The following is a 20,682-nucleotide window of genomic DNA, read 5'->3' on the forward strand; positions in this document are numbered from 1 at the left end:
AGCGGATCTTTCTCATTTTCTTTGACAGTAGAAACTGATGGTCACGCAGTCCCCTGTCTGTCCTCACTGACCTGCATGTGCTCATACGTCTCCAGCTGGTGTATTATAAGTGCCTTCCTGTTGAGCTCCCGCTGTTTACGATGCTCCAGCACGTTTTCTCTGACCAACCGGTACGTCTGGATCTGTTCTATGCGCTGCCTCTGCCGGGTGGCCTCCATCTGCGAGTCCATCAGCACCGGAAGATCCTTTTGGCGTCTGAGGACATGCACGAGGATTTAGAATGCGATGTGTCTGCATTTCTCTTTACACCTTTTCAACATTGTCTCTAACCAGAAGGTTAATGTTGGATGGTTCGTTTATTCACAGACCGTTTCTCAAAAATACAGTGTTGTTCTCTTGCATGTATTCAATTCAATTCAATTCATATTCATGAGGATATTGCAGATTATATCAGCTTGAGCAATAGAAAATATCACAAATTCTACAAAAATTATTTTGTGAGATGGGACAACTGACAATGACAATGACAGTGGCTGATAAATAAAGAGATATGCACAGTCCCATGTTTCATATCCCAAGTATTTCCAGACTGGTATCTGAGAAGCCGGTTTGGTTATGGCTGTAACTGGCATACATAGAAGAACTTGGTTAGCAGTCAGACATGAGTTGGAAGAATAAAATTATCTAGGCCTGACTCTCTGAGGGGGATTAATTCAAAGAAGGATTATTAGCGCTAAATACACGGCTGCTTCTTTCTTTTGAGTTGACCTTGACGAAGAAGCGAGGCCAGTGGAGGTAATGATAGAGTTAAATATTCAATTGCTTCTACAGCCTTTAATAACATGTCGGCTATAAAGATGGCATGTGGATGGAGAGTGAATCTGTTACGGGGGCCTGTGGGGCGCCCTTTCGAGGGAAAGATGTATTGCAGACTAATCCGACTCCCCCAATCGACTACTTCTTGGGATCTCTCTCTCGGCTGGGAGTAGAGGCCACACCTTCAGCAGCTGGACACAATAAAACACCGATGGCAAAAAAAAGGGTGGAGACGTGGTGGTAGTGGGGCACATCTCATTTGAGTGGCGAAGCCCATTGGGGTCCTGAAATAGCCATCCAATTAACAGACCCAAATGTCATCCCATTTATCGCGGAGAGGGATGGATAGGTGCGGAGATGGAGGGAGCGGTGTGAGGTAGAGAAATGGAGCACACTGAACAACAGAGGGAGACTCCTTCCTTCAGAGCGCTGCAGTTGACACTTTACGCTGACGCGCAGGAAACTAATATGTGTCTATACTACGGATTGATTTGAAAAATATTCAGGAAAACGTTTGCCATGTCATACATGTCATACTTTAGAGTTGTTGGATTGCATGTTAAGATAAAATGATGTTAAGAATACGAGCTTCCCTTCCCCGCTTCAAAAATCATCATTTAAACCGTTTCATCCTGAACAACAAACGTTCAGGATGAAGATAGGAGCTAGTTAGTTTGTTAAGATTTCCACAAATATAACAAAACATACAATACCCATGAAGAAAAAGTGTGATGGTCACTATTTTTTGATCATCTCCCACAACCTGAAATAGTTTCCTCGAACCTTCATGAATACTTTATAGTATAATAAAGGAACAGTGTATAGCAATTATGGGGGTCTCTTGGCAGAACGAATGTATTATTAATAACTACGGAGCTATGTTTAGTGGCCCAGAATGGTAAAAACCAAAAAAGGGTTCAATTGGGTCATCTGCATAGATCACCTCAACGCTGGTGTAGACTCATGTCCTTCTGTTTTGTCCACATTTCATCTGGAAGCTAATGTATTCATTCATACAAACATCTTGTCTGTTCCTCTCCCTAGCCTCCAGTTCACCTAGAGCCCATGCATTGCCCTTTCAGGCTAGCCAAAGCTAAGCTATTCATTGCTATTCACAGCACCAGTGGGAGCAAAGGTCAAAAACACAGGAAATCGCCATTAATGTCCTGCAGACACTGTATGAACCCGACAGGTGGAGGTGCAAGTGCTGGTACAACCACACACTCACAATCCCCCTGAGCAACCAGGCCGCGCAGCCACAGTAGGACTTAATTCAGCCTCACAAATTGAGAAAAATCCAGGGATCCAATGTATTCATAGGCCCGAGTCGGGTGTGTAGAAAAAGGATTTAAACAGGAGAATTGAAAGCGCTCGTCAGAAAAGTGAGTGGGATGATGAGTCTGCCTTTGTTGTTCATGCGTTATCCCCCCTTGCTGCCCACATACGATTGTGTCTGCTTGGCTGTCTGTTACAGGGACGTAAACGAGCAACCACACTGATATACAAGTCTATCACATCTTTACTCATCACCAGCATATACCTGCGCTGTCTAATAATAGTAAAACATTGTGTAAGCGGGTCCAAAGCACCTGGTGAAGGGAGTGTAGTCCATGGTCACTGTTTTGGTCGATGGGCTGAGAGCTGTGCCAAGATCAGATCTGGGATCAGCTGTCAAACACAAATCACAAAATCCCATCACCACACCGTGTGTGATGAATAAAAAGAAATAGGAAGGGCACACATACATATGTATATATCTGTGGCTGTGTGTGTGTGTGTGTATCTGAAAAAGGGAACCTGGCCCCGTGCTTGCTGCGTCATCTGCGGCGCTCTCATCGCTCGGGGGATGTTGGAACTGCCGAAGAAACTTGAGACGAGACTGTAAAGCCTAAAAGGAAAGTGAAACATTTATATGTGCTTGCTGGGGGATGGGGCTTCGTTAGTCAAACACGTCGTCCCCGTCCCACCGTTCACTTTACCAGGCGACAGGCGAGGTTATTGCAGACAGCTGATGTCCGATCGCAGCCCTCGGGTTACCTTTGCACTGCGTCCTGCTTCCGCCGTTTCCCAGGCTTTTTTGATGGCTTTTATCTGGTCCATTCTCTCCGTGTCCTTCGCCACCTCAATGCTCTCCGCTTCGCTCTTGTCGGTGACCACGCGCAGAGTCCAGTTCGCCTTAGTCGGGTCAAGGCTCTGCACAAAGATGGACACACACACGCACAAATAAAACCACAAAGCATACATAGGCAAAAAGACGAGTGCGTCGTCTTCAATGAGCCACTCAGCCACAGGCAGCCGGGATTATATGTCCTGTTCAGCTTGTGTTCATTGAAAATAATACATTTGAGCTATGGCAGAGTTCATCCTGTCCTCTAAAACAAATATATTCATAATGGAAATGTATTGATGAGAACCACTTTTCTGAAAAGTATTGACTTGAGGGGTTTGAAATGTACAAAGCAGTAAATAAAAGGCACTTACAGTACATGGATCCGAGCTGTGTTTGTGACAACTAAACCAAGTCCGTGATACTGAGAATTGTACAATGCTCGATCACACAGTGTTGTGGTGTTTTGTGGCTGTAATGAAGTATTACCATTTCCAGCTTGGAACCAGATTTTGAGTTGGCAGATGGCTTCCCCTTCTCCTTGTCTCCTTCCCCTTTACGGTTGGCTTTGGGTGTTTTTTGCCTTTGCGGGTGCGTCGGGTCGGTCGAGGATCGGTTTAAATCCTGAGGCTGGTATACTACGTTGTGCAAAGAGAGATAAGATTGGCTACTATCAACATGTGATCAAGACTAGATAAATAGCATGAATTTAAAAATAAAGCACATAGTATGTGTACATAACGTTCATATCGACAGATATATACCCATTGAGGTGAATTGATCTTCACAATGCTGTTCAATTAAAGCTCATCCGATGTGGGGGTGTGACACTCATGTGTTGTGTGGTCAAACGTGTGCTAGATGGCACTGTTGCACTATCGGTGAACACGATCCCCAGTTTAGTCAAAGCATTAATTATGAGTCCCATTCCTCAGAAATAGGAAGGCACAATTATTCATCAATTAATTGACAACCTGCCATTCTGCCGGAACAGATTCTGTGTTTCTCCGGTCTTAAGACATACACATATTCAATCTTCAAATCAGATCAGTCAGTGAATTTCAGCTCGCTAATCTTAAATAGAATGTATCGCTTTTTGCTTTTACCAACAGCCTAAAAGCACCGTTGTTTTGATACCAAAAAGGAGGTTGAGAAGGAACGGAAAACTACTGCACACATAGCTTCTCCTGACTGCTCACTGCGCACTGGGGTCTAAAGCAGCGGTGGGTAAATATGCTTTCATTAAACATGCACAGTACAATATTTTGACAGCAGCTTTCTAAACAGCTTGTTCATACGCTGCCAAAGCTCGGCGTGGCATGTGGTGCATCCATGTAGCATGTGGGGACCATGATCAAGGGCACAGCCTCACCACTGAGACCCCTGAGTTAAACTCGGTGAAATTAATTCACTTTCCTGCTACGATATTTCCCAGGGCACCACGGGGGGCAAGAGCCAACTTCATTTGACTTCCCATTGACCCACTTTCTCGGGCTCATTGGAGAACCACGAGAGGTTTGTGCGGACATTGGCCCACATGCATACACGTGGACAAACCCGAGCAAAAGAAAACGTAAAAAAATGCTCTCATTTATCCACCGAAAAGCACATGGCGAAGACAAGAAGAACACACAGCGTGTCTGAGCTCTAAGAAATCATTACTGTGGCATCTTGCACTACCTTTGCCACATACACAGGTCTGGAATGCTTCTGATCACTGTATTTTTAGTTGAGGAATGGTAAACAGAGGGAGTGTGGTCAGAAGCAACACGGGGGGAGAGAGGAGACGGGAGTGAGAATCCGATGACAGCAGGCTGGCCTTCTTCTCTTCAGGCAATCATGCAAATCGTCACCCGCCGAGCACCTCTTTTTCACGTCCACGTCCGCCCGTGTCGCAATAAATTCGTCCCCTTAGACTTTTCACGGAGCGTCTGTAAATTTCAAAGCCCCAGATTTTTCAATCGCTGCAATTTGTGCGGCACGATTAAAGAAACAGAGGAGTTGGTGGCGGAGCGACCAGCGGGCACAAGAAATCACGCTCTGATCTGCGAAGGCAGCTGTATTCATTTGGCTCTCATTCGCCTCGTGATTAACAGGCCCCTGGCTAGTAGAGGCAAAGAACAAGCAGCATCTGCTTGGCCCCTGACACTGCCTACTGTGTATCTGCCGTATATATCACACCGAAGGCACAACGAGCCACGGGTGGAAAAATAGGGCCATGTTAGAAAATGTCGTTTGGATGCTCGGACCGCGATCCATGTCACTTTGCCTCAATCAACCTGATCATGTGTTTTCAAGGGGAGCGATTGAAGGACCCCCAAGTTCCTTCCCGCTGTTTAATGTCCAGTATGTACCTCTCATTTCATTCTTCTGCAAGTCTCTGAGCGTGTGGACAAACGCCAGCTGAGATTCATCCAGATCCCAGCTCTTACGAAGCACCTCTGTCTGCACCACATACTTATGGACCTGTGGAACACGTACAAGCAACAGTTAGTGTGCAACACTCATACAGACACTGCGCCGCTGACTAAAAAGAAACAGGCAGCACAGTGCACGTATCACCATGAAAAGCACAACCATGCTGTTTTGTTGACATTCAGTTGAAAACTGTGGTAGTGGGGAAGAATCCGAAGAACTGCACGTTTGTTTTTTGCGGTTCACGGTACTCTTTGACGGAAGATAACGCTTGGCTCAATGGATGAGAGGAGGCAGAGGGCGTGTTAGCCGAGCTTATATCGGAGGTGGCAAGTCCCACATCCATTTTTGCTAAACAGATAAGACAGCATTCATACAAAATCCCAAGCTGAAAATCCAACGAATAGAGCGAGATATTCTAGAAAAATCAGGCTGTATTACATCGTGTGATGTTATGCCTGAGGTTGTTATAGAGCCAAATCATTAACATCATTTTCGCAGGCGATTGTGTTGTTGTGGCTTCCGATAAAATCATCTCTGCTATAAAGGCCACATTGGAATTTTGTTTATAAGTCCAACACAAATTACAATAAAGGAGCCTTTACAATTTAAATACCGTTACTAAGTGTCCCTGTAGTACGGTGTGATGGGTCTATTGCAAAAATATCTGTTGCTCAAAGGCTCAACTCATTGTTTAAAATGACCATTATAAATACGCACATGATACATTGATCAAATGTACGAGGCGGTACTCCAGATGTGTTGCAGGCGCCACCACAGTCTCCATAGCCAAACAAATGAATCCCATTGGCTTTTCTCATCAAAATACCAGAGGTGTGGACTCGAGTCATGTGACTTGGACTCGAGTCAGACTCGAGTCATGAATTTGATGACTTGAGACTCGACTCGACAAAACGTACAAAGACTTGCAACTCGACTTGGACTTGAACACCGATGACTCGTGACTTGACTTGGACTCGAGCCTTTTGACTCGAGAAGACTTGCTACTTCCCATGAAAACTGGGGGAAAACATTTTCACACGGCCGCGCCGCTCTGTTTATCTGCATCTGTCAAATAAATGTGCGCCACCTGTATGCAGAGAGCGCTGCCTGCACGACATCCAATCACTGCAGTCCATTTGACCGTATCAACGAGACAGCTCGTTCATGGTTACAAAAATCTGGATTTTTGAACCCGGATTCAGACTCCGATGGAAATCCTCGCCAACATTATGTCAACGTCCGTTTTAAAGTAGTGTAATGAGCTGAGTTAAAGTTATTAGTTAATCAGTTATGCAGATGTTGCATGTGTTCACGTTATGCTGTTACCAGCTGTAGTTACGCGAGACAACCCGAGTTTTGGGGGGCCGTGTATGCGGAAGTGTTCGTTCGGCGTGGTGACGGCCAACAGTGACCGAAGTTGAGTTGTTTTATATAAATAAATGCAGCGGAGTTGCAAGCCAGTCATCGCCTCCTTATTTACGCTGCAGCATTGGGGTGAGCGTTACAGTACTATAACACAGTCACAGTCCATCCACCATTACCCTTCCCTTCGTAGTCTAGGTCTGTGAGGCAGCGCACCATCACCCAGGGTTCCCCGTCCCCACTATAATAAAATGACTCGAAATGACTCGAAACTAAAATGGTACGACTTGTGACTCGACTTGAGACTTGTTGGCTGTGACTTGTGACTCGACTTGGGACTTGCTTCGTCTTTGACTCGACTTGACTCGGGACTCGAGGGCAATGACTTGAGACTTGCTTGTGACTTGCATGACAGTGACTTGTTCCCACCTCTGCAAAATACCTCACAGGTTTGTTAGATAGGTGACTCTCAAATAATCCAGTGACTCATCAATCATGCACACATCTCTGTTCCCTGACAACCACTGATAAGTCAGTCCCATCAAAACCTCCACTGCCCTACTATTGCAAATTTTGTCTCTTCGAGAATCAGTGTTTGGGTGCGTTCCAGTTTGTGTGTGTGTGTGTGTGTCTGCCGTGTGAATGCGTGTGACGCGTTATGTGTATCTGGCAGTGAAAAATCGAAATCAACGCAGGCAGCAAGGAAGTGGGTGACAAAGGCAGAGAGGGAAAGTGAGATGCACGTTTGTGTGTGTGTGTGTGTGTGTGTGTGTGTGTGTGTGTGTGTGTGTGTGTGTGCAAGCGAGATATGTAAAGTGTTGGAGCAACAGCAGACACCACGCAGGCAGTTGTCAGCGATACCATGGACTCTGTGGGAGGCTGGAACTGGTCAAACGATGAGTCCAATTTCCCAGCTGTGCTGTCCTCGCCTCTCTCCTGGGGAGCGTCCTGGGTGGTGGATCCCTTCTGGTTGTTTTTTTTTTGTTCTGTGAAATTAAGGGCTGTATCAGAGAGATGTTACACTCAGCCATTATCTGCGCCGTCAGCAATCTTTTTGGAAGCATCACGTGAAATGTGAACTAAAAAATAATAAAAATAATCATGTAAAAATATAAAAAAGATAATACTGTAAAATGCAACAGCAATCTTTCTTTCTGCTGCTGTCTTAAATTGCATAGTATGTGGTAAATACATATGAGCACTATGACTTTGATTTATGAACTGAAATAATTAAAAATACAAAAATGGAATTTCAAAAAATATTAGGTTGAAGAAAGTCTCCTTGCCCAAACATTACTGGGGAGTATTTACCCAGCTCTTAATGCTGAACCTAATGGCACGTTATTTGGTGTTTCTAGTATAGTGCAATTTAAGTCCTGAATCCCCCTCTCTCAAACGGTACGGGGGCTCCATCTCTTTGATGTGTGCCTGTGTGTTGTATATTAGGTCTACCTATGCTATTGTCAGTAGTATACATACAGAAAAGGTGGAGCGCAGAATTCTAAAATCCAGTTCAACGTTTAGAAATTTGACAAATGAAGAAGTAGTGACACGTTTACACGGCTAAAATGGTGACAGTTCCTGTACAGTTTAACAAATCTTCTAGAATGATCCACACGGGTTACATTCAATGACCCTTAAATACTCAAACCTAAGGGCTCACCTTCGTTGGCCAAGAAGCAGAAGATAGGAATTACCACGTGACCCTTGCCGGTATTGCCGGCGACCAGCTTCTCCTGGTCCAGAACGGACAAACGGATCAACGCGTCTGCCTTCGAAGTCTGAAACTGAATGGTTCCAATGACGTCTGCAGTCACACGCACAAGGCAACTGTGGGAAAGTTCAAAATGATTCTCAGAGCGTCTCTAACATGGTGTTGTGTAAGAAAATCAGACTTTTTTTTTTTACTGGTAAAATGTGTGCGCTATTTATGGTAACAGCCGCTTTCTAATAATGAAACATCTCAGATTCAGTAGTACTATTAACAACATCTGTTTCTATGACCCACCTCAGGTACATGAGATTTCAAAAGGAAAAGTATAAATATGACTCTAACCATAACTATGCTAAAGAATATTTAAAGCATAATAAATCCATTTACCGACAAATGAGGTTTTTGTCATTGGGAATGTAATAATCCCGCATTTCCTTCACTGAGAACACGTTGAGGGGAGTCTCGCGGGAAAGTTTTGGAAGGGGTTCCCTTGTGCCGATCAAGCGCATCCTCCACTTGGCGCCAGCAGGGAGTGACTCCGATGTGACAGCCTCTGCTACAAAGGTGTATCCAAGCTGGAAAATACAGACACGTACATATCAGACAGACGTAACTAGAGAAAAGCAGATTTCACTGTTCTTCCTTTTAGGATTTGCGTCTCATGATCCACAGACCTTGTTGGGTCGATAGACATGGGGGGCCACTTTGTTGAACAACATGTCCAGCTCCTCTCCAGTGTCGTTGTTTATGACGTGTAGAAGACAATTGGGGACTGGGGAGTAGACCTTTGGTACAAGCTGCATCTCCTTTTGAACCAGGAACACCTCTCTTAACAAAGTCAAACGTTTTTTTAAACTATTTTTAGTTGAAATTTGAAAGAATATGATGTGACCGAAATATCTACATTTCCCATTATAAGGGATTGCATCTCGATTCACCAGGATTTCCCGAGCCGGGTTGACATTTGATAACGAGTGTGTGATACAGGGTACTACTGATCCCACTGCCCTCTAACCTGAAGACCAAGGTCCAGGAGTTGGCTGTGTCTCGAAGAGAGACGGAGTAATCAGCAAAGGTGACTCTGGTCCATTCATCCTGCTGACAGGGGTAGAGCTCTGCTCCCTCAGAGCGCTCAATGATATAGCTGCGCAGAAAACACACAAGTACAGAGCACATTGAAATGTAAAGTATTAAAACCACAATTTCTTTGTAAATAAACTGCTGGTAGAAACATTGCTCTAAAAGGTAGCTGATTATGAGTCATATTCAAAAATACTTTGGAAGAGTGTCGATGCTTCACGTCTCAGCGTGAACTCAAGTGGATGTCAGCGAAGAAGAAAACATGCTCAAGGGATCACAAAACACAACCGACCCCTTTTCTGCGCGCGCACACACACACACACACACACACACACACACACACACACACACAGACACACACACACACACACACACACACTTCCCCAGGCAGCAGGTCATTCGGCAGACGCTGCTAGGCGATTGGAACAACGAGAGGATAAACAGCAGATGGTACCACTGGGAAAAGATGGAACACAATGTGGAAAATGCTCCCCGCCTGGCCGCCACAACCAGGAGGAGGAGTAGATTGAGGCTAAATGCAAGCCGTACGTACCGTACACAGCATTGGCACAGGACTGTGGCGCGAGGCCTCGTAACCTTTCGCTCAACAACATCCGTGCGAATGAATACCAGCTACGGTAATAGTGTACAGTTCACACATTGTGTGAACATCATTCACTCGCTTTCATCGGTATGTTGACACATTTTCTTTCATTTACCTTAGCAAGAGGGCGGCATGTTTTTCTGCATCCGACTCGACCTTTGGCCACATGTCTAAAAATATCTTGGAGGCAGTGAGTTTCTCCTTTGTGCCTGAATGACACGAACACACACATACACAGACACATAAGAAGCCACAATCAAAGACGCATTTTGCTTCATTCAGTGGGCGGAGATACGAGAACACCTTCACATTACCGCTAACAATCATCCCACCAGACAGGCATTGGGTAAAAGATGCGATGCCGTGTGTTTATGACAACACGTACATCAGTAGGTGTTTTTCCATTCATATTAGGTGAGAAAAAGCCTGTGAATAGACAGCTGCATGATCGAAGTTATGGGTCCTCACAGCTTTCCTCCTCCTCTCCCGTCCTACCGTTCAGCTCTCGCTTTTCAAATGGCCACTTTTCCAAATTGGTGCAGCTATTATAGCAGGCCATTGGCCCAGGGAGGCTATTGAGAGATGGAGATGTCCCATCATCGTTAGAACCAAAGAGGTTACCTTTCAGACATACAAAGTGGAAAGGAGCAATGTGGTGTAAACAAGTGTCCTGGCAAATAAGAGAAGTAAGAAAATGCAAATTCATACTTTTCGTAAACAAATGTCTTTTCAAATTTCAATTAGAAAGCTAATGTTTGTATAAGTTGATTAGTGTTTGTGATCCAATCACAATGTGGATCTTTTGGCTGTTTGCAATGCTCAAATTTAATTTCGCACAAAATATGTATAAATCGTACACAACTGTACTGTGCTTTTTAAAGGCAAACAATGCATTAATGAGATAATACAAGAATAGGGAATACAAGCTGTTCAGATGGTGACAGGGTCCTGTGTTGGGTTAACTTCAAGTCCAGAGAGAATGTAATGCTGCAAACAGTGCTGCACCTTCACAGTAAGATTATTACCACCACTTCTGGAGAACATTGGATAATAAAAATAATCTAACCGAAACCAAAGAAAATTGCACAAAAGCAACATTATTTTAAGTTAGCTACCCAGCTGTGTCCATTTCATCTCTCAATGTTTCCTACCAGCTGTTCATCGTTTCCATGTTTTTACACTGTCACTTTTAAGAGGATTGGCCATTGAAGCAGGAATGTTTTGTGCACGTGTGTGTGTTCCCTACGTGTGTGCACGTCCCCTTTGTGGCCACCGCTCATCAAGGTGAGTTAGCAAGACTGGCAGTCTCATCAATCCATATGTGCCTCCGTTCAGAGGCTCAATAATGCCACCGGGCGTACTCAAACAATGATTATAGGCAACAGAAGGGGTTTTGTGTGTGTTTTCAGACACTAAATAATAGATTATTAATATTGTGTTGTATTAGCTCCCAGAATGCGGATCCTTTAACCACCCCAAATATGGCTTCATGTGTTGCCTTTCAAACCTACAGCACCGAGGTGTGTGAGTGTTTTTACCTGGTTTCGAGGCATTCAAAATCTTTCGCGCCGTGTGCCCTTTGAATGCAGCCTGCAGAACGATGGCTGCCTTGACCTCGCTGTCTGCTGGCTCCCTGTCGCTCCATCTTTCAGGAGGCTTTGATTCTCCATCCACTTCACAGAAGATTAACATTGCAAGTTAATGTTGAATAGTGAACGATAAGAGAGGCCAGTTAATTGGAATCACTGGCGTTTTACATCCTCACATACGCAGGGGAACAATGTGCATGATTGAAAAAACACACACATACACACATAGAACTCACGTGTAGGGGAGTGTATCCTGGGGTCATTGGCCAAGAGTGAAGGGTCAGCTGTGAGGACGACTACAGCAAACCGCTCCTCTGATGTCAGCTTCCTGCCCAGAGCCTCACACAGCATTTTGTAAACTGCAGAGTTAAAAACCTGCACACACACACACACACACACACACACACACACACACTTGTTTGATTTGCGTGCCAAAAGTGTCAACACTTTTACGGGTATTTGGATTTCTATAATCTACATCATTGTTGGTTTATTAGAATGAGAGTTTGAGTAAGAGATTATTCACCATCTTTTGAGACAAAACCCTGTGTTCCTCCGGTGTGTGCGTGGTTAGACTCCACTTCATTTACTAACCACTACAGGCCTTGTTAAGAATAGAACTAATTCATATCAAAAGCAATGTGATATTTAAATAAAAATACACTTTTAATTTTAGTATTTGAACACTAAAAGATGAAAGCTCTAGGATGAAAATTGAACAATGAGTATTAGTTTAGTAAATCTTATATCAGTATGCACCCTGGTTGTTCAGAACTGATCATTGTCCATGCCTATTGAAAATAAAACAATTGAGATTTCAACCCAAAAGAAAATCAAAAGTCTGTGGAAATCGGTGGCATTGAAATAAATTGAAATTAAAAAAAACTAAATGAAAAATGTAATGTCACCAACAAAAAGTCAAAAAGCTCTTGCAAAGTAGCTAAACAATATGAATGGTAAGAAATGTATGAGTAGAACAAGGATGAATAAATACCAGGTGGACAAGCTACCTTGCTGTGGCTTCTTTTTTCCAGTGGGGTGTCAATGTTTTGGGGGCAGTGAGCCTCTTCCAGACTTCTTCTGGCTGCTGGTTGGTCCTGCTCGTTGCTAAAGGAAGACACCAATCTGGACAGTCCTCTCCATATGGACGAGGCCTGGTCAGTGAAACGAGCACTTTCCTGTTTAAGAAAGAGAAATATGTGAGGCAGCATTCAAATTGTGTTTACTTTCATCAGTGTGCAAGTCAAATATAGGAGAAACAGCAGAGGGGCTTCACGACACTAAGACAAATTTGAGCTTTCATGAGTAGGGGGGTGACTTTGTTACAGAGGACATTACTGGAAGTCCTTATTCAGACATAAGAGAAGGAAGAAAAATGTAATGTTAAGTCTCCTTTACTGTACGTTATCCTAATACTACCCTACTAGTATTACTTGTGTTTTATCTAATAACTCTCAATGTCAAATGACTGGCTCGGACACCTTGGTGAGTTGTGATATGATGGCCTCTTCGTCACCGAACGTGAACGGCATCTCGCTGCAAAGGTGAACGTCGTAGCCCAGTGCTGCCTTTGTGTGGAAGGACAAGACATGACGCCTGCAAGAGAGAGAAAGGAAACTTTCAACATTAAGAACAAGTGGCCATAATGAATATGTGGCCTTAAGGAGTCACAAGCACAAAGAAAAAGTGACCTTGTGGGGACCACAACATTAAGAACAAGTGACCTTGTGGGGCCACAACATTAAGGACAAGTGACCTTGGGGAACATCAGCATGAAGAACAAGTGACCCTGTGGGGCCCACAACATTAAGAACAAGTGACCTTGTGGGGACACCAGCATGACGAACAAGTGACCCTGTGGGGCCATAACATTAAGAGTAAGTGTCTATGTGGGGACACCAGCCTGAAGAACAAGTGGCTATGTGGGCTCACCAGCATGAAGAACAAGTGACCATGTGGGGCCCACAATATGAAGGACAATTGACCCTGTGGGGTCGCCAGCATGAAGAACAAGTGGCCTTTTGGGGACACCAGCATGAAAAACAAGTGACCTTGTTGGGACCACAACATTAAGAACATGTGGCCTTAAGCGGTCACAAGCATGATGAACATGTGACCTTGAGAGGATGGCAGCATGATAAACTTGTGGCCTTAAGGCACATATGTCAAACTCGCAGCCCGCGGCCGGAGTGCGTACGCCTGGTGACAGCCGTCACCGTCAGTCAGCGAACCGTCGGCCGCACCGTTCGCCGGTCGGATCGGCAGCGCCACCCCCCTCCCCCCGTCAGCCATTTGCCGGTTGGACCGTCAGCGCGTACTCCCTCCCCCGTCAGCCGTACCGATTGTCAGTGTCCCGCGTTTGGTCGAAGTGGGCAGTATCTGGCCCGAACCTGAAATGAGTTTCACACCCCTGCCTTAAGGGGACACCAGCATGAAGAACAAGGGACCTTGCGGAGACACCAGCATGATGAACATTTATACATCTTTATACACATGTACCCTGAACAGTATGGAGGTAAGGAAAAGGAACAAAGAGGAAAATATGTCAGGTCCTGACCAAAAGCCTAGACTTTTCAGCCATTCTCTCCTGGGGAGAGTGTACTATGGGGCACATGGGCAGGATAAGTTGAGTGCTGTGAGTGTGATTATGGCTCAGTGGTAATTGCACTGCTGCATACCTGCACCTGACCCCGGAAACTAGGCCCCTTTCTTCTAGGCCAAGTAGCACCCATTAATAGAGACTAGGACAGAGGCGTTGTACTGCTTTTCAGAGCATATGAGGTAGGCAGATATCCTCTGCTCATTTTGTGATGGCCTTAAGTAGATCTCGTTTGGCTGTAAAAATCATAACAAGGTTAAAACTCTTTCATCAAAAGCTCCCGAGAGTGCTGTCCAGAAAATGCATACATTTTTATAATAGGTTACCATGATGGGAATTAAAGCTCTAATCTTGGAATCCTTAGTACACCCCTGATGAGCTCTTATGGTAATTTAGGGCTATGACATGCGGGAAAAGCTAAGACATACTGTATATTTAAGATTATTATGTTAAATGCTAAATTTACATAAATCTATGAGTTTAAACGACAACAGAAAATAGTTTATAAAGCCAGTAACTGCAATGAGTCGAGAATGGTCACACAGGTTAAAGCTTTTCCTACTAGGGATTAGAATATATTATAACCATTGCAAGGTAATATCAAGATGTAAATATTAAGTAAGTGTAAAATGGTATAGTAACAGACTGTGGCAACATAATGGGGATTGGATTGTCTTGGAGGATAGATTTGTGCGATCCTTGTGTCAATTGTGATCAACACACTACATAATACACTCTCATTCTCAATGTTCATTAATGCTGTCCTACCCGGGGGGTAACTTCAACATGGTGGCCCTTGAGCAGGTGGTCTTGATGGTGAGCACTGGCAGCTGGGACTGCAGACTTTTCCATGAGTAGGTCTGGGCGATGAGAACTGAAGGCGTACACGCTGCATACAGTTCTTTCTCTTGGTGTTGGAGAGTGGGGAAAATGTGCCGAGCAGTGAAAAATCACAAACATTTTTATGAATATTTATAAACCGTTTATTGATTTCAAATAGTAGAGTAATAATGTCCTTACTCTCCTGAGCTGCATTTCCCCAGAGAAGCAGAACAGAGAAACTGATGAGGATCTGGGCAGGTTGCAGGCTGTCCACACACAGGTAGTGAGTGCCTCTCAATTCTGGGCACTGGCGGGTGGAGGGCAGATACAGAGACACAAACGCACACGGCGATGAATTAGCAGTATGAAAACAGAAACGTGAAAGAGAGATGGAGAAAGAGCATAAATCTGTAGGGAGGGATAATAGACTCAGTTCAAGGGACAGTGGAGGAAAACACAAGGGAGGGGGAAAGGAGGGCAGGTAAGTTGAGGCAATACGAGGTACCAAAGAGCTGGCTGAGGTAAAGAAGATTTTTAGGTGGTACTTGGTACTTAGGGAGGGAAAGCCTGTGAATTTGGCAATGTAAGAATATGCATTCAGTTAGAAAGGAAGCGAGGAAGACAAAGCAGGAGATGGAGAGATGTGCAGAATAGACGGATAGAGAACAAGAGGAGAGGCAGAGAACGCATACGTGTTTGGAGTGACAAGCAGACTCAGCACTCTACGAACACAGAGCTGCAGTCACACACTAACACACACTGGCAATACTAGACACCAAATCAGGCTAAATTTCTGTTGTACTGAAGCCTGTGAAGCAGATAGCGGGTACATTCATAATTAATTCTCAAATGCCCTTACTTTTACTTACAAAGCTTTGCACAGCATACGATCTTTAGATATTCTTGTATTGTTGATCATTCAGAAAGCATTTTAACAAAAAAAGCATGTTTTTTGTACCTCAGATTATTGACAAGAGCCTACTGTTGTGGCTTCAGACCCTGAAACAAACTGCCTCTTAATGCTAGGTCAGCGAACCTTGTGGCACTCTTAAATGCACAGTTCAGTTATAGCCTGGGAAAAGGTCATTAAACAAAACACCATGATTAAAGGTGAAGCTATTTGCTATGTGCCAAAGATCTTTATTTGATGATGTCCCTACTTATACCACTACTCATATTCGGAAGTCAGCAACAGCGACGGTGAATTATCGATGCATTGTACAGAATAAATTCTAATCACGCATAGTATGTTTCCCTCGTTTGCATTTTTTTTGTAGCATATGTGTGTTTGCATGTGTGTACTTCAGAGCTGGCTACAGTCGATGTCCCAGACAGCGATCCAGGGGACTGTATAGATGACTTTGGACTGTAGGTGGCCGTTGCAGTTTTGGACAAGACGGTGCTCTGCAGACGATGACAGCAAAATTAACAACAATATATCCAACAGCAACAAATGGCATTATTATCTACAAAAGACATGTGGAAAAATAAACGGAAAATCTCGGATCCTTCTCACTGACTTTACCTTAAAATGTGATTCCTGGATGTGATGTGGGTAGATTTGCGGTTTATGAAAAACCAAGAGTGTCCTTGAAGAAAAAGACAAATAAAGGCTAGTCACTGTAAAAACAAGTACAATCGTTACTGTCTATGTGCATAAGTATATAAGAAAATATTGGCGCCTGTGTGTGCACGTGTCGCACTGGAAGCATTTAGCAAAGTCATCTAGGTCCATCCAGGTCAGCTGCAGGACGGGTTTGACAGGAGCCGAGGGCTCCACAGCTGAAGGCTCCTCCAATGCCGTTTTGGGTCTAACTGGAAGGGAGATTCATACACGATTAACATCTGTATTTAGAAAAAAATTTCGTGGGTTAGACATTTAGTTCGAGGTACCAATTATGAAGTAAATTGATCCGCCATTATGGTTAATGGGACTCTGCATGATTGCAACGTAGTAAAAAATGATTTATTAAGCTAGAAGCGTGATAGTTGAATGGTGCTTTTCATGATAAACTAATACCAAATAGACATGAAATTGCCTGAAAATCTCCCATTTCAAAATGCCTTTCATCTTGTGACTCATAGTAAGTTATCCTAGATTCAAATCATTATCTTAAACGCAGTGAGCCGAACTGGACCAACTCCCACATAATGGCACGGTGTAAGCGCACATGCACATCCACACTCCCACTCACAGACTCCCACACTTCCTCAACGCATGCAGAGCAATACTCTCTCTACCAAAAAAATAATAATAAAACAGACTAGCGCACATTTACACAGTTGCTCTGCCCCCAGGCTCTTTTCAAAGTGAGAAGTCTGATCAGAAAGCTGAGGCGGCGAGGGCCAGTGTCTCTGCTGCTGAGCAATGCTGGTCCGCTAACTTAGACTGCAAGTGTTACTAGGCAACTAAACGGGGGCAGAGAGAAGGCAGGGAACTGGCTTGTCATGAGGCATCATTTCAGTCCCATCTTCTTCAAAGTGTTTTGGCCAACAGACAGAAGCATGGAGAGCAAGATGGAAAGAGTAGATGCCAAAAATGGAAATATTGATCCCATATTATTCATATTTATTATGACTATGGTAAATGTGTGCGGCTCAAATCGGCCAATAACAAAGACCTTTGATACTTCCATTAGAACTGAACTAACGAGGATACGCCCATCTGTTCGATGTACAGATGTAGTTCCAAACATTTTCCGCATTAATGAAGGGCCCAGCAACAGCTTTTACCATTGGAGATGTGATCGTTGTCCTTCTTCACGTCCTTTGCAGTAACCTTAGGGACACAGAGAGAGAGAGACAGGCACAGACAGTGAGTTGCTGTTGGAGTAATACTGCCACAGAGTTACGCCTCCACCCTCTAATGATTCCATACCAGCTGTGGTGTTGGGCATTCACGCCAAACACCACAGGACACACAAGACGTGGTTTCATGTGCCATGGGCTGCTCCTCTCCACCAGGGAATACCGGCTCTAACACACTCTGACTGTCAGTGACGGATGAGCGGTTATGTCGATTAGCGTGTTGCCTCTTTTGGAGGGTAATTAACGGCTCGAGAAAAAAAAATGTCACGCTCGTCTGCCCGTACAGCTAATGGGTCATTATGGAATCCTTCAAATACCACACACACACACACACACTTCTGTCCGAACAGAGCACAAGATGATGCAATCCGGAAAAGAGCGTCACTGCTGCTTGGATAACAAAGTGAAATTCAAGTGGTACACCAGTACCAGGTAGTCTAACCTTCCACCGGAACCCTTCATCTGAAGTTTAACCAATGTTCCTTTAAGGAAATATCCTGGTCAACACTACTCAGATCTGAACAAAAAAAAATCTTGGCTTTGTGTAGTGTAACTTCAAAGCGATCCTAGCCAAGACTCTCTGGGTGAGTCAGAGTGAGTGACTGTGTGTGTGTGTGTGTGTGTGTGTGTGTGTGTGTGAGTCACCACTTATTTGAATAAGTACCCGGAGACCCAGACAGATGGAAAGGCATCGTGATTGTGGGGTACACTTGACATCCTCTCACTGCACCAGAGCAACACTTTCACTGCCACAACAAAAAGTAAATGTGTGCATTTTATCTCTAAGGTAAGTCCCATCCACCCACAGCAGGATATTCATCAGATTGTTCCCCTGTGTTCAATGAGAGGATGTACAAAGATCTTACACAAAACACTCCAAGTTAAAACAGGATCTAATTATTTTACCCACACTTAATGTTAAGAGCGTGGGCCAAAAAGGGTGTTAGGGACAGCATGTTACACGCCCTTCCTTTATTTTAGGAGCTTGGCACAGAGGTTAAAACGGTTGGCCAGCAACAACAGAAGCAAAAATGTGGGAGTCAAATCAGAAGAAGAACAAGAAAAAAAAAACGTCCCTCTCGACGTACAGTCCCTTCAGCACGTGACCCACCGCATGCTTGCGAAGAGCGGGAACACGCACCGAGTAAAAATCGGGCACACATACACAAACCAATGCGCATGAGTGCACGTTCACATGCACGTCAAGCCCAAATGACACATCAAATTAGCATGTCCATACTGCCCTAGCCTAACCGCTCTATAACTGGTCACAGTTACACAAGAGGGCGATTAATGTGGACTATTTTTTCTCTGTACGCTAGGAGTGAAGTGTAATAATGAACCCCCCAGGAGACGCAGACACTGATGGCTCACCATCTAATTGCACTGCTTTTTCCCATCAGCACAGTACACGACCTCTCCCTGGATGAAACCCACGCGCCCGCTTCCACACACCAGAGGTTCTCTTTTACTGCGTCTCAATGAGATTGCGGCTCTGCTTTCACCTCTCCCCGTCCAACTTGTCACTTTCGCCCTGTTGTTTCAGTGCCCCCTTCTTTGTCCCCCTTTACCATTGCTTCTACTCTCATCTCTGTGTCTGTCTGTCGCTCTCTGGGCGCTGCCCGCACCCTCATCTCCCTCCCTTTGGTGAGCGAGTGCCCCTGGTCACCGGTGGCCTGGCCGGGACACCGCAGAAGTGACTTTGAGGCTGGGGGATGACAGCCTTGTTGTCACTGACAGACAGAGCTAGTGCCAATGAGCCTTCATATGCATCCTCACAGAGCAGACAGTGTGGGGAGGGAGGGGAGAAAGGGATTAAACCCCAAAATGAAATACAGCTGTTACCGTCTTTAAATAAATCCCTTTTGTATCAACAACAATAAGATGTTCCTTAAAATGTTAAACACACACACACACACACACACACTGAATGAATAAATTGTCTCTGTCCCCCAGCGGACATTAGTTCTACGTACCTCCATTTTGTCTTTCTTGATGTTTGTTGAGCTGGCGGCGCATTCAGCTGCATCGGGCTCAGGGCCTTCTTCGGCCTCTTCTCTCTCGGCAATGGACACCAGAGGGGGGCCGTGGGGACATATCCTCTGAATGCTCCGCTGGGCCTTTCTGGTATGTGGACACACAGCACATGCATGCGTCATAACACGACCACAACTAACACGCATTTCATCTCACGGAAATGCGTTTAGAAGCAACCAGTAATGATCAAAAGACACTAGAAACACCGTAACGCTGTAACAATGTTTTGTTATGTGATTAGCTTGTATTAATTATGTGATTATAGTAAAAGTTGAGTGGGGGAAAATGAAAATATTTATAATATTGTAGGCTTTGACACCTACAATAAACATTTTTAACTGCTACCTGTATGCCCTTCTACTGTTGCAGGGAGAACGAGAAAAAGTTGGAGGTACAGTAAAAGGATGATGAAGATCATGATAATTTCCCTTTTCCATCTCCAGATGGAGTCGTTTTCCTACTTTGCTTTCTCTACACTAAGGTCACAGCAAAGGTTAGCTAGCATAGAGCAGTAAAAAAAACTACAGTTATATGAGCAGGACACCGGAAAATACCCATTACTGATTATTCAAGTGTACACACAACTCCGGTATCAGGCCACCGCTACTCTTGACTGGGAAGTGGAGAAAAGGGCTGGCGATCTCAATGAACTTCTCTGGTTTTGACAAAGGAGGCTCTGAAAAAAGATAGAAGGATAAAAAATAAATCTCCCACATCATGCCAGCA

At 44.4% G+C, this 20,682-nt stretch overlaps 1 protein-coding gene across 2 annotated transcripts in view; it reads right to left on the reverse strand.

The window, feature by feature from the left end:
• Positions 1-20,682, reverse strand: part of adgb (androglobin) — a 31,552-nt gene that overhangs the window by 477 nt on the left and 10,393 nt on the right. For both annotated transcript variants that reach the window (XM_037450245.2, XM_037450246.2), the window contains 24 exons: positions 20,539-20,632; positions 19,896-20,043; positions 17,845-17,890; positions 16,815-16,926; positions 16,637-16,700; positions 16,414-16,515; positions 15,310-15,418; positions 15,058-15,196; positions 13,172-13,286; positions 12,701-12,868; positions 11,927-12,065; positions 11,640-11,774; positions 10,217-10,310; positions 9,433-9,561; positions 9,092-9,245; positions 8,805-8,992; positions 8,367-8,533; positions 7,565-7,689; positions 5,278-5,389; positions 3,413-3,561; positions 2,854-3,009; positions 2,614-2,704; positions 2,406-2,484; positions 72-255 (listed from right to left, as the gene is read on the reverse strand). In XM_037450245.2, coding sequence (XP_037306142.2) covers positions 72-255; positions 2,406-2,484; positions 2,614-2,704; positions 2,854-3,009; positions 3,413-3,561; positions 5,278-5,389; positions 7,565-7,689; positions 8,367-8,533; positions 8,805-8,992; positions 9,092-9,245; positions 9,433-9,561; positions 10,217-10,310; positions 11,640-11,774; positions 11,927-12,065; positions 12,701-12,868; positions 13,172-13,286; positions 15,058-15,196; positions 15,310-15,418; positions 16,414-16,515; positions 16,637-16,700; positions 16,815-16,926; positions 17,845-17,890; positions 19,896-20,043; positions 20,539-20,632 — 2,999 coding nt within the window. The remainder of the gene's footprint in view (positions 1-71; positions 256-2,405; positions 2,485-2,613; positions 2,705-2,853; positions 3,010-3,412; positions 3,562-5,277; positions 5,390-7,564; positions 7,690-8,366; positions 8,534-8,804; positions 8,993-9,091; positions 9,246-9,432; positions 9,562-10,216; positions 10,311-11,639; positions 11,775-11,926; positions 12,066-12,700; positions 12,869-13,171; positions 13,287-15,057; positions 15,197-15,309; positions 15,419-16,413; positions 16,516-16,636; positions 16,701-16,814; positions 16,927-17,844; positions 17,891-19,895; positions 20,044-20,538; positions 20,633-20,682) is intronic.

This window comes from Pungitius pungitius, chromosome 20 (assembly GCF_949316345.1).
Source record: "Pungitius pungitius chromosome 20, fPunPun2.1, whole genome shotgun sequence".
Taxonomy (NCBI): Eukaryota; Metazoa; Chordata; class Actinopteri; order Perciformes; family Gasterosteidae; genus Pungitius; species Pungitius pungitius.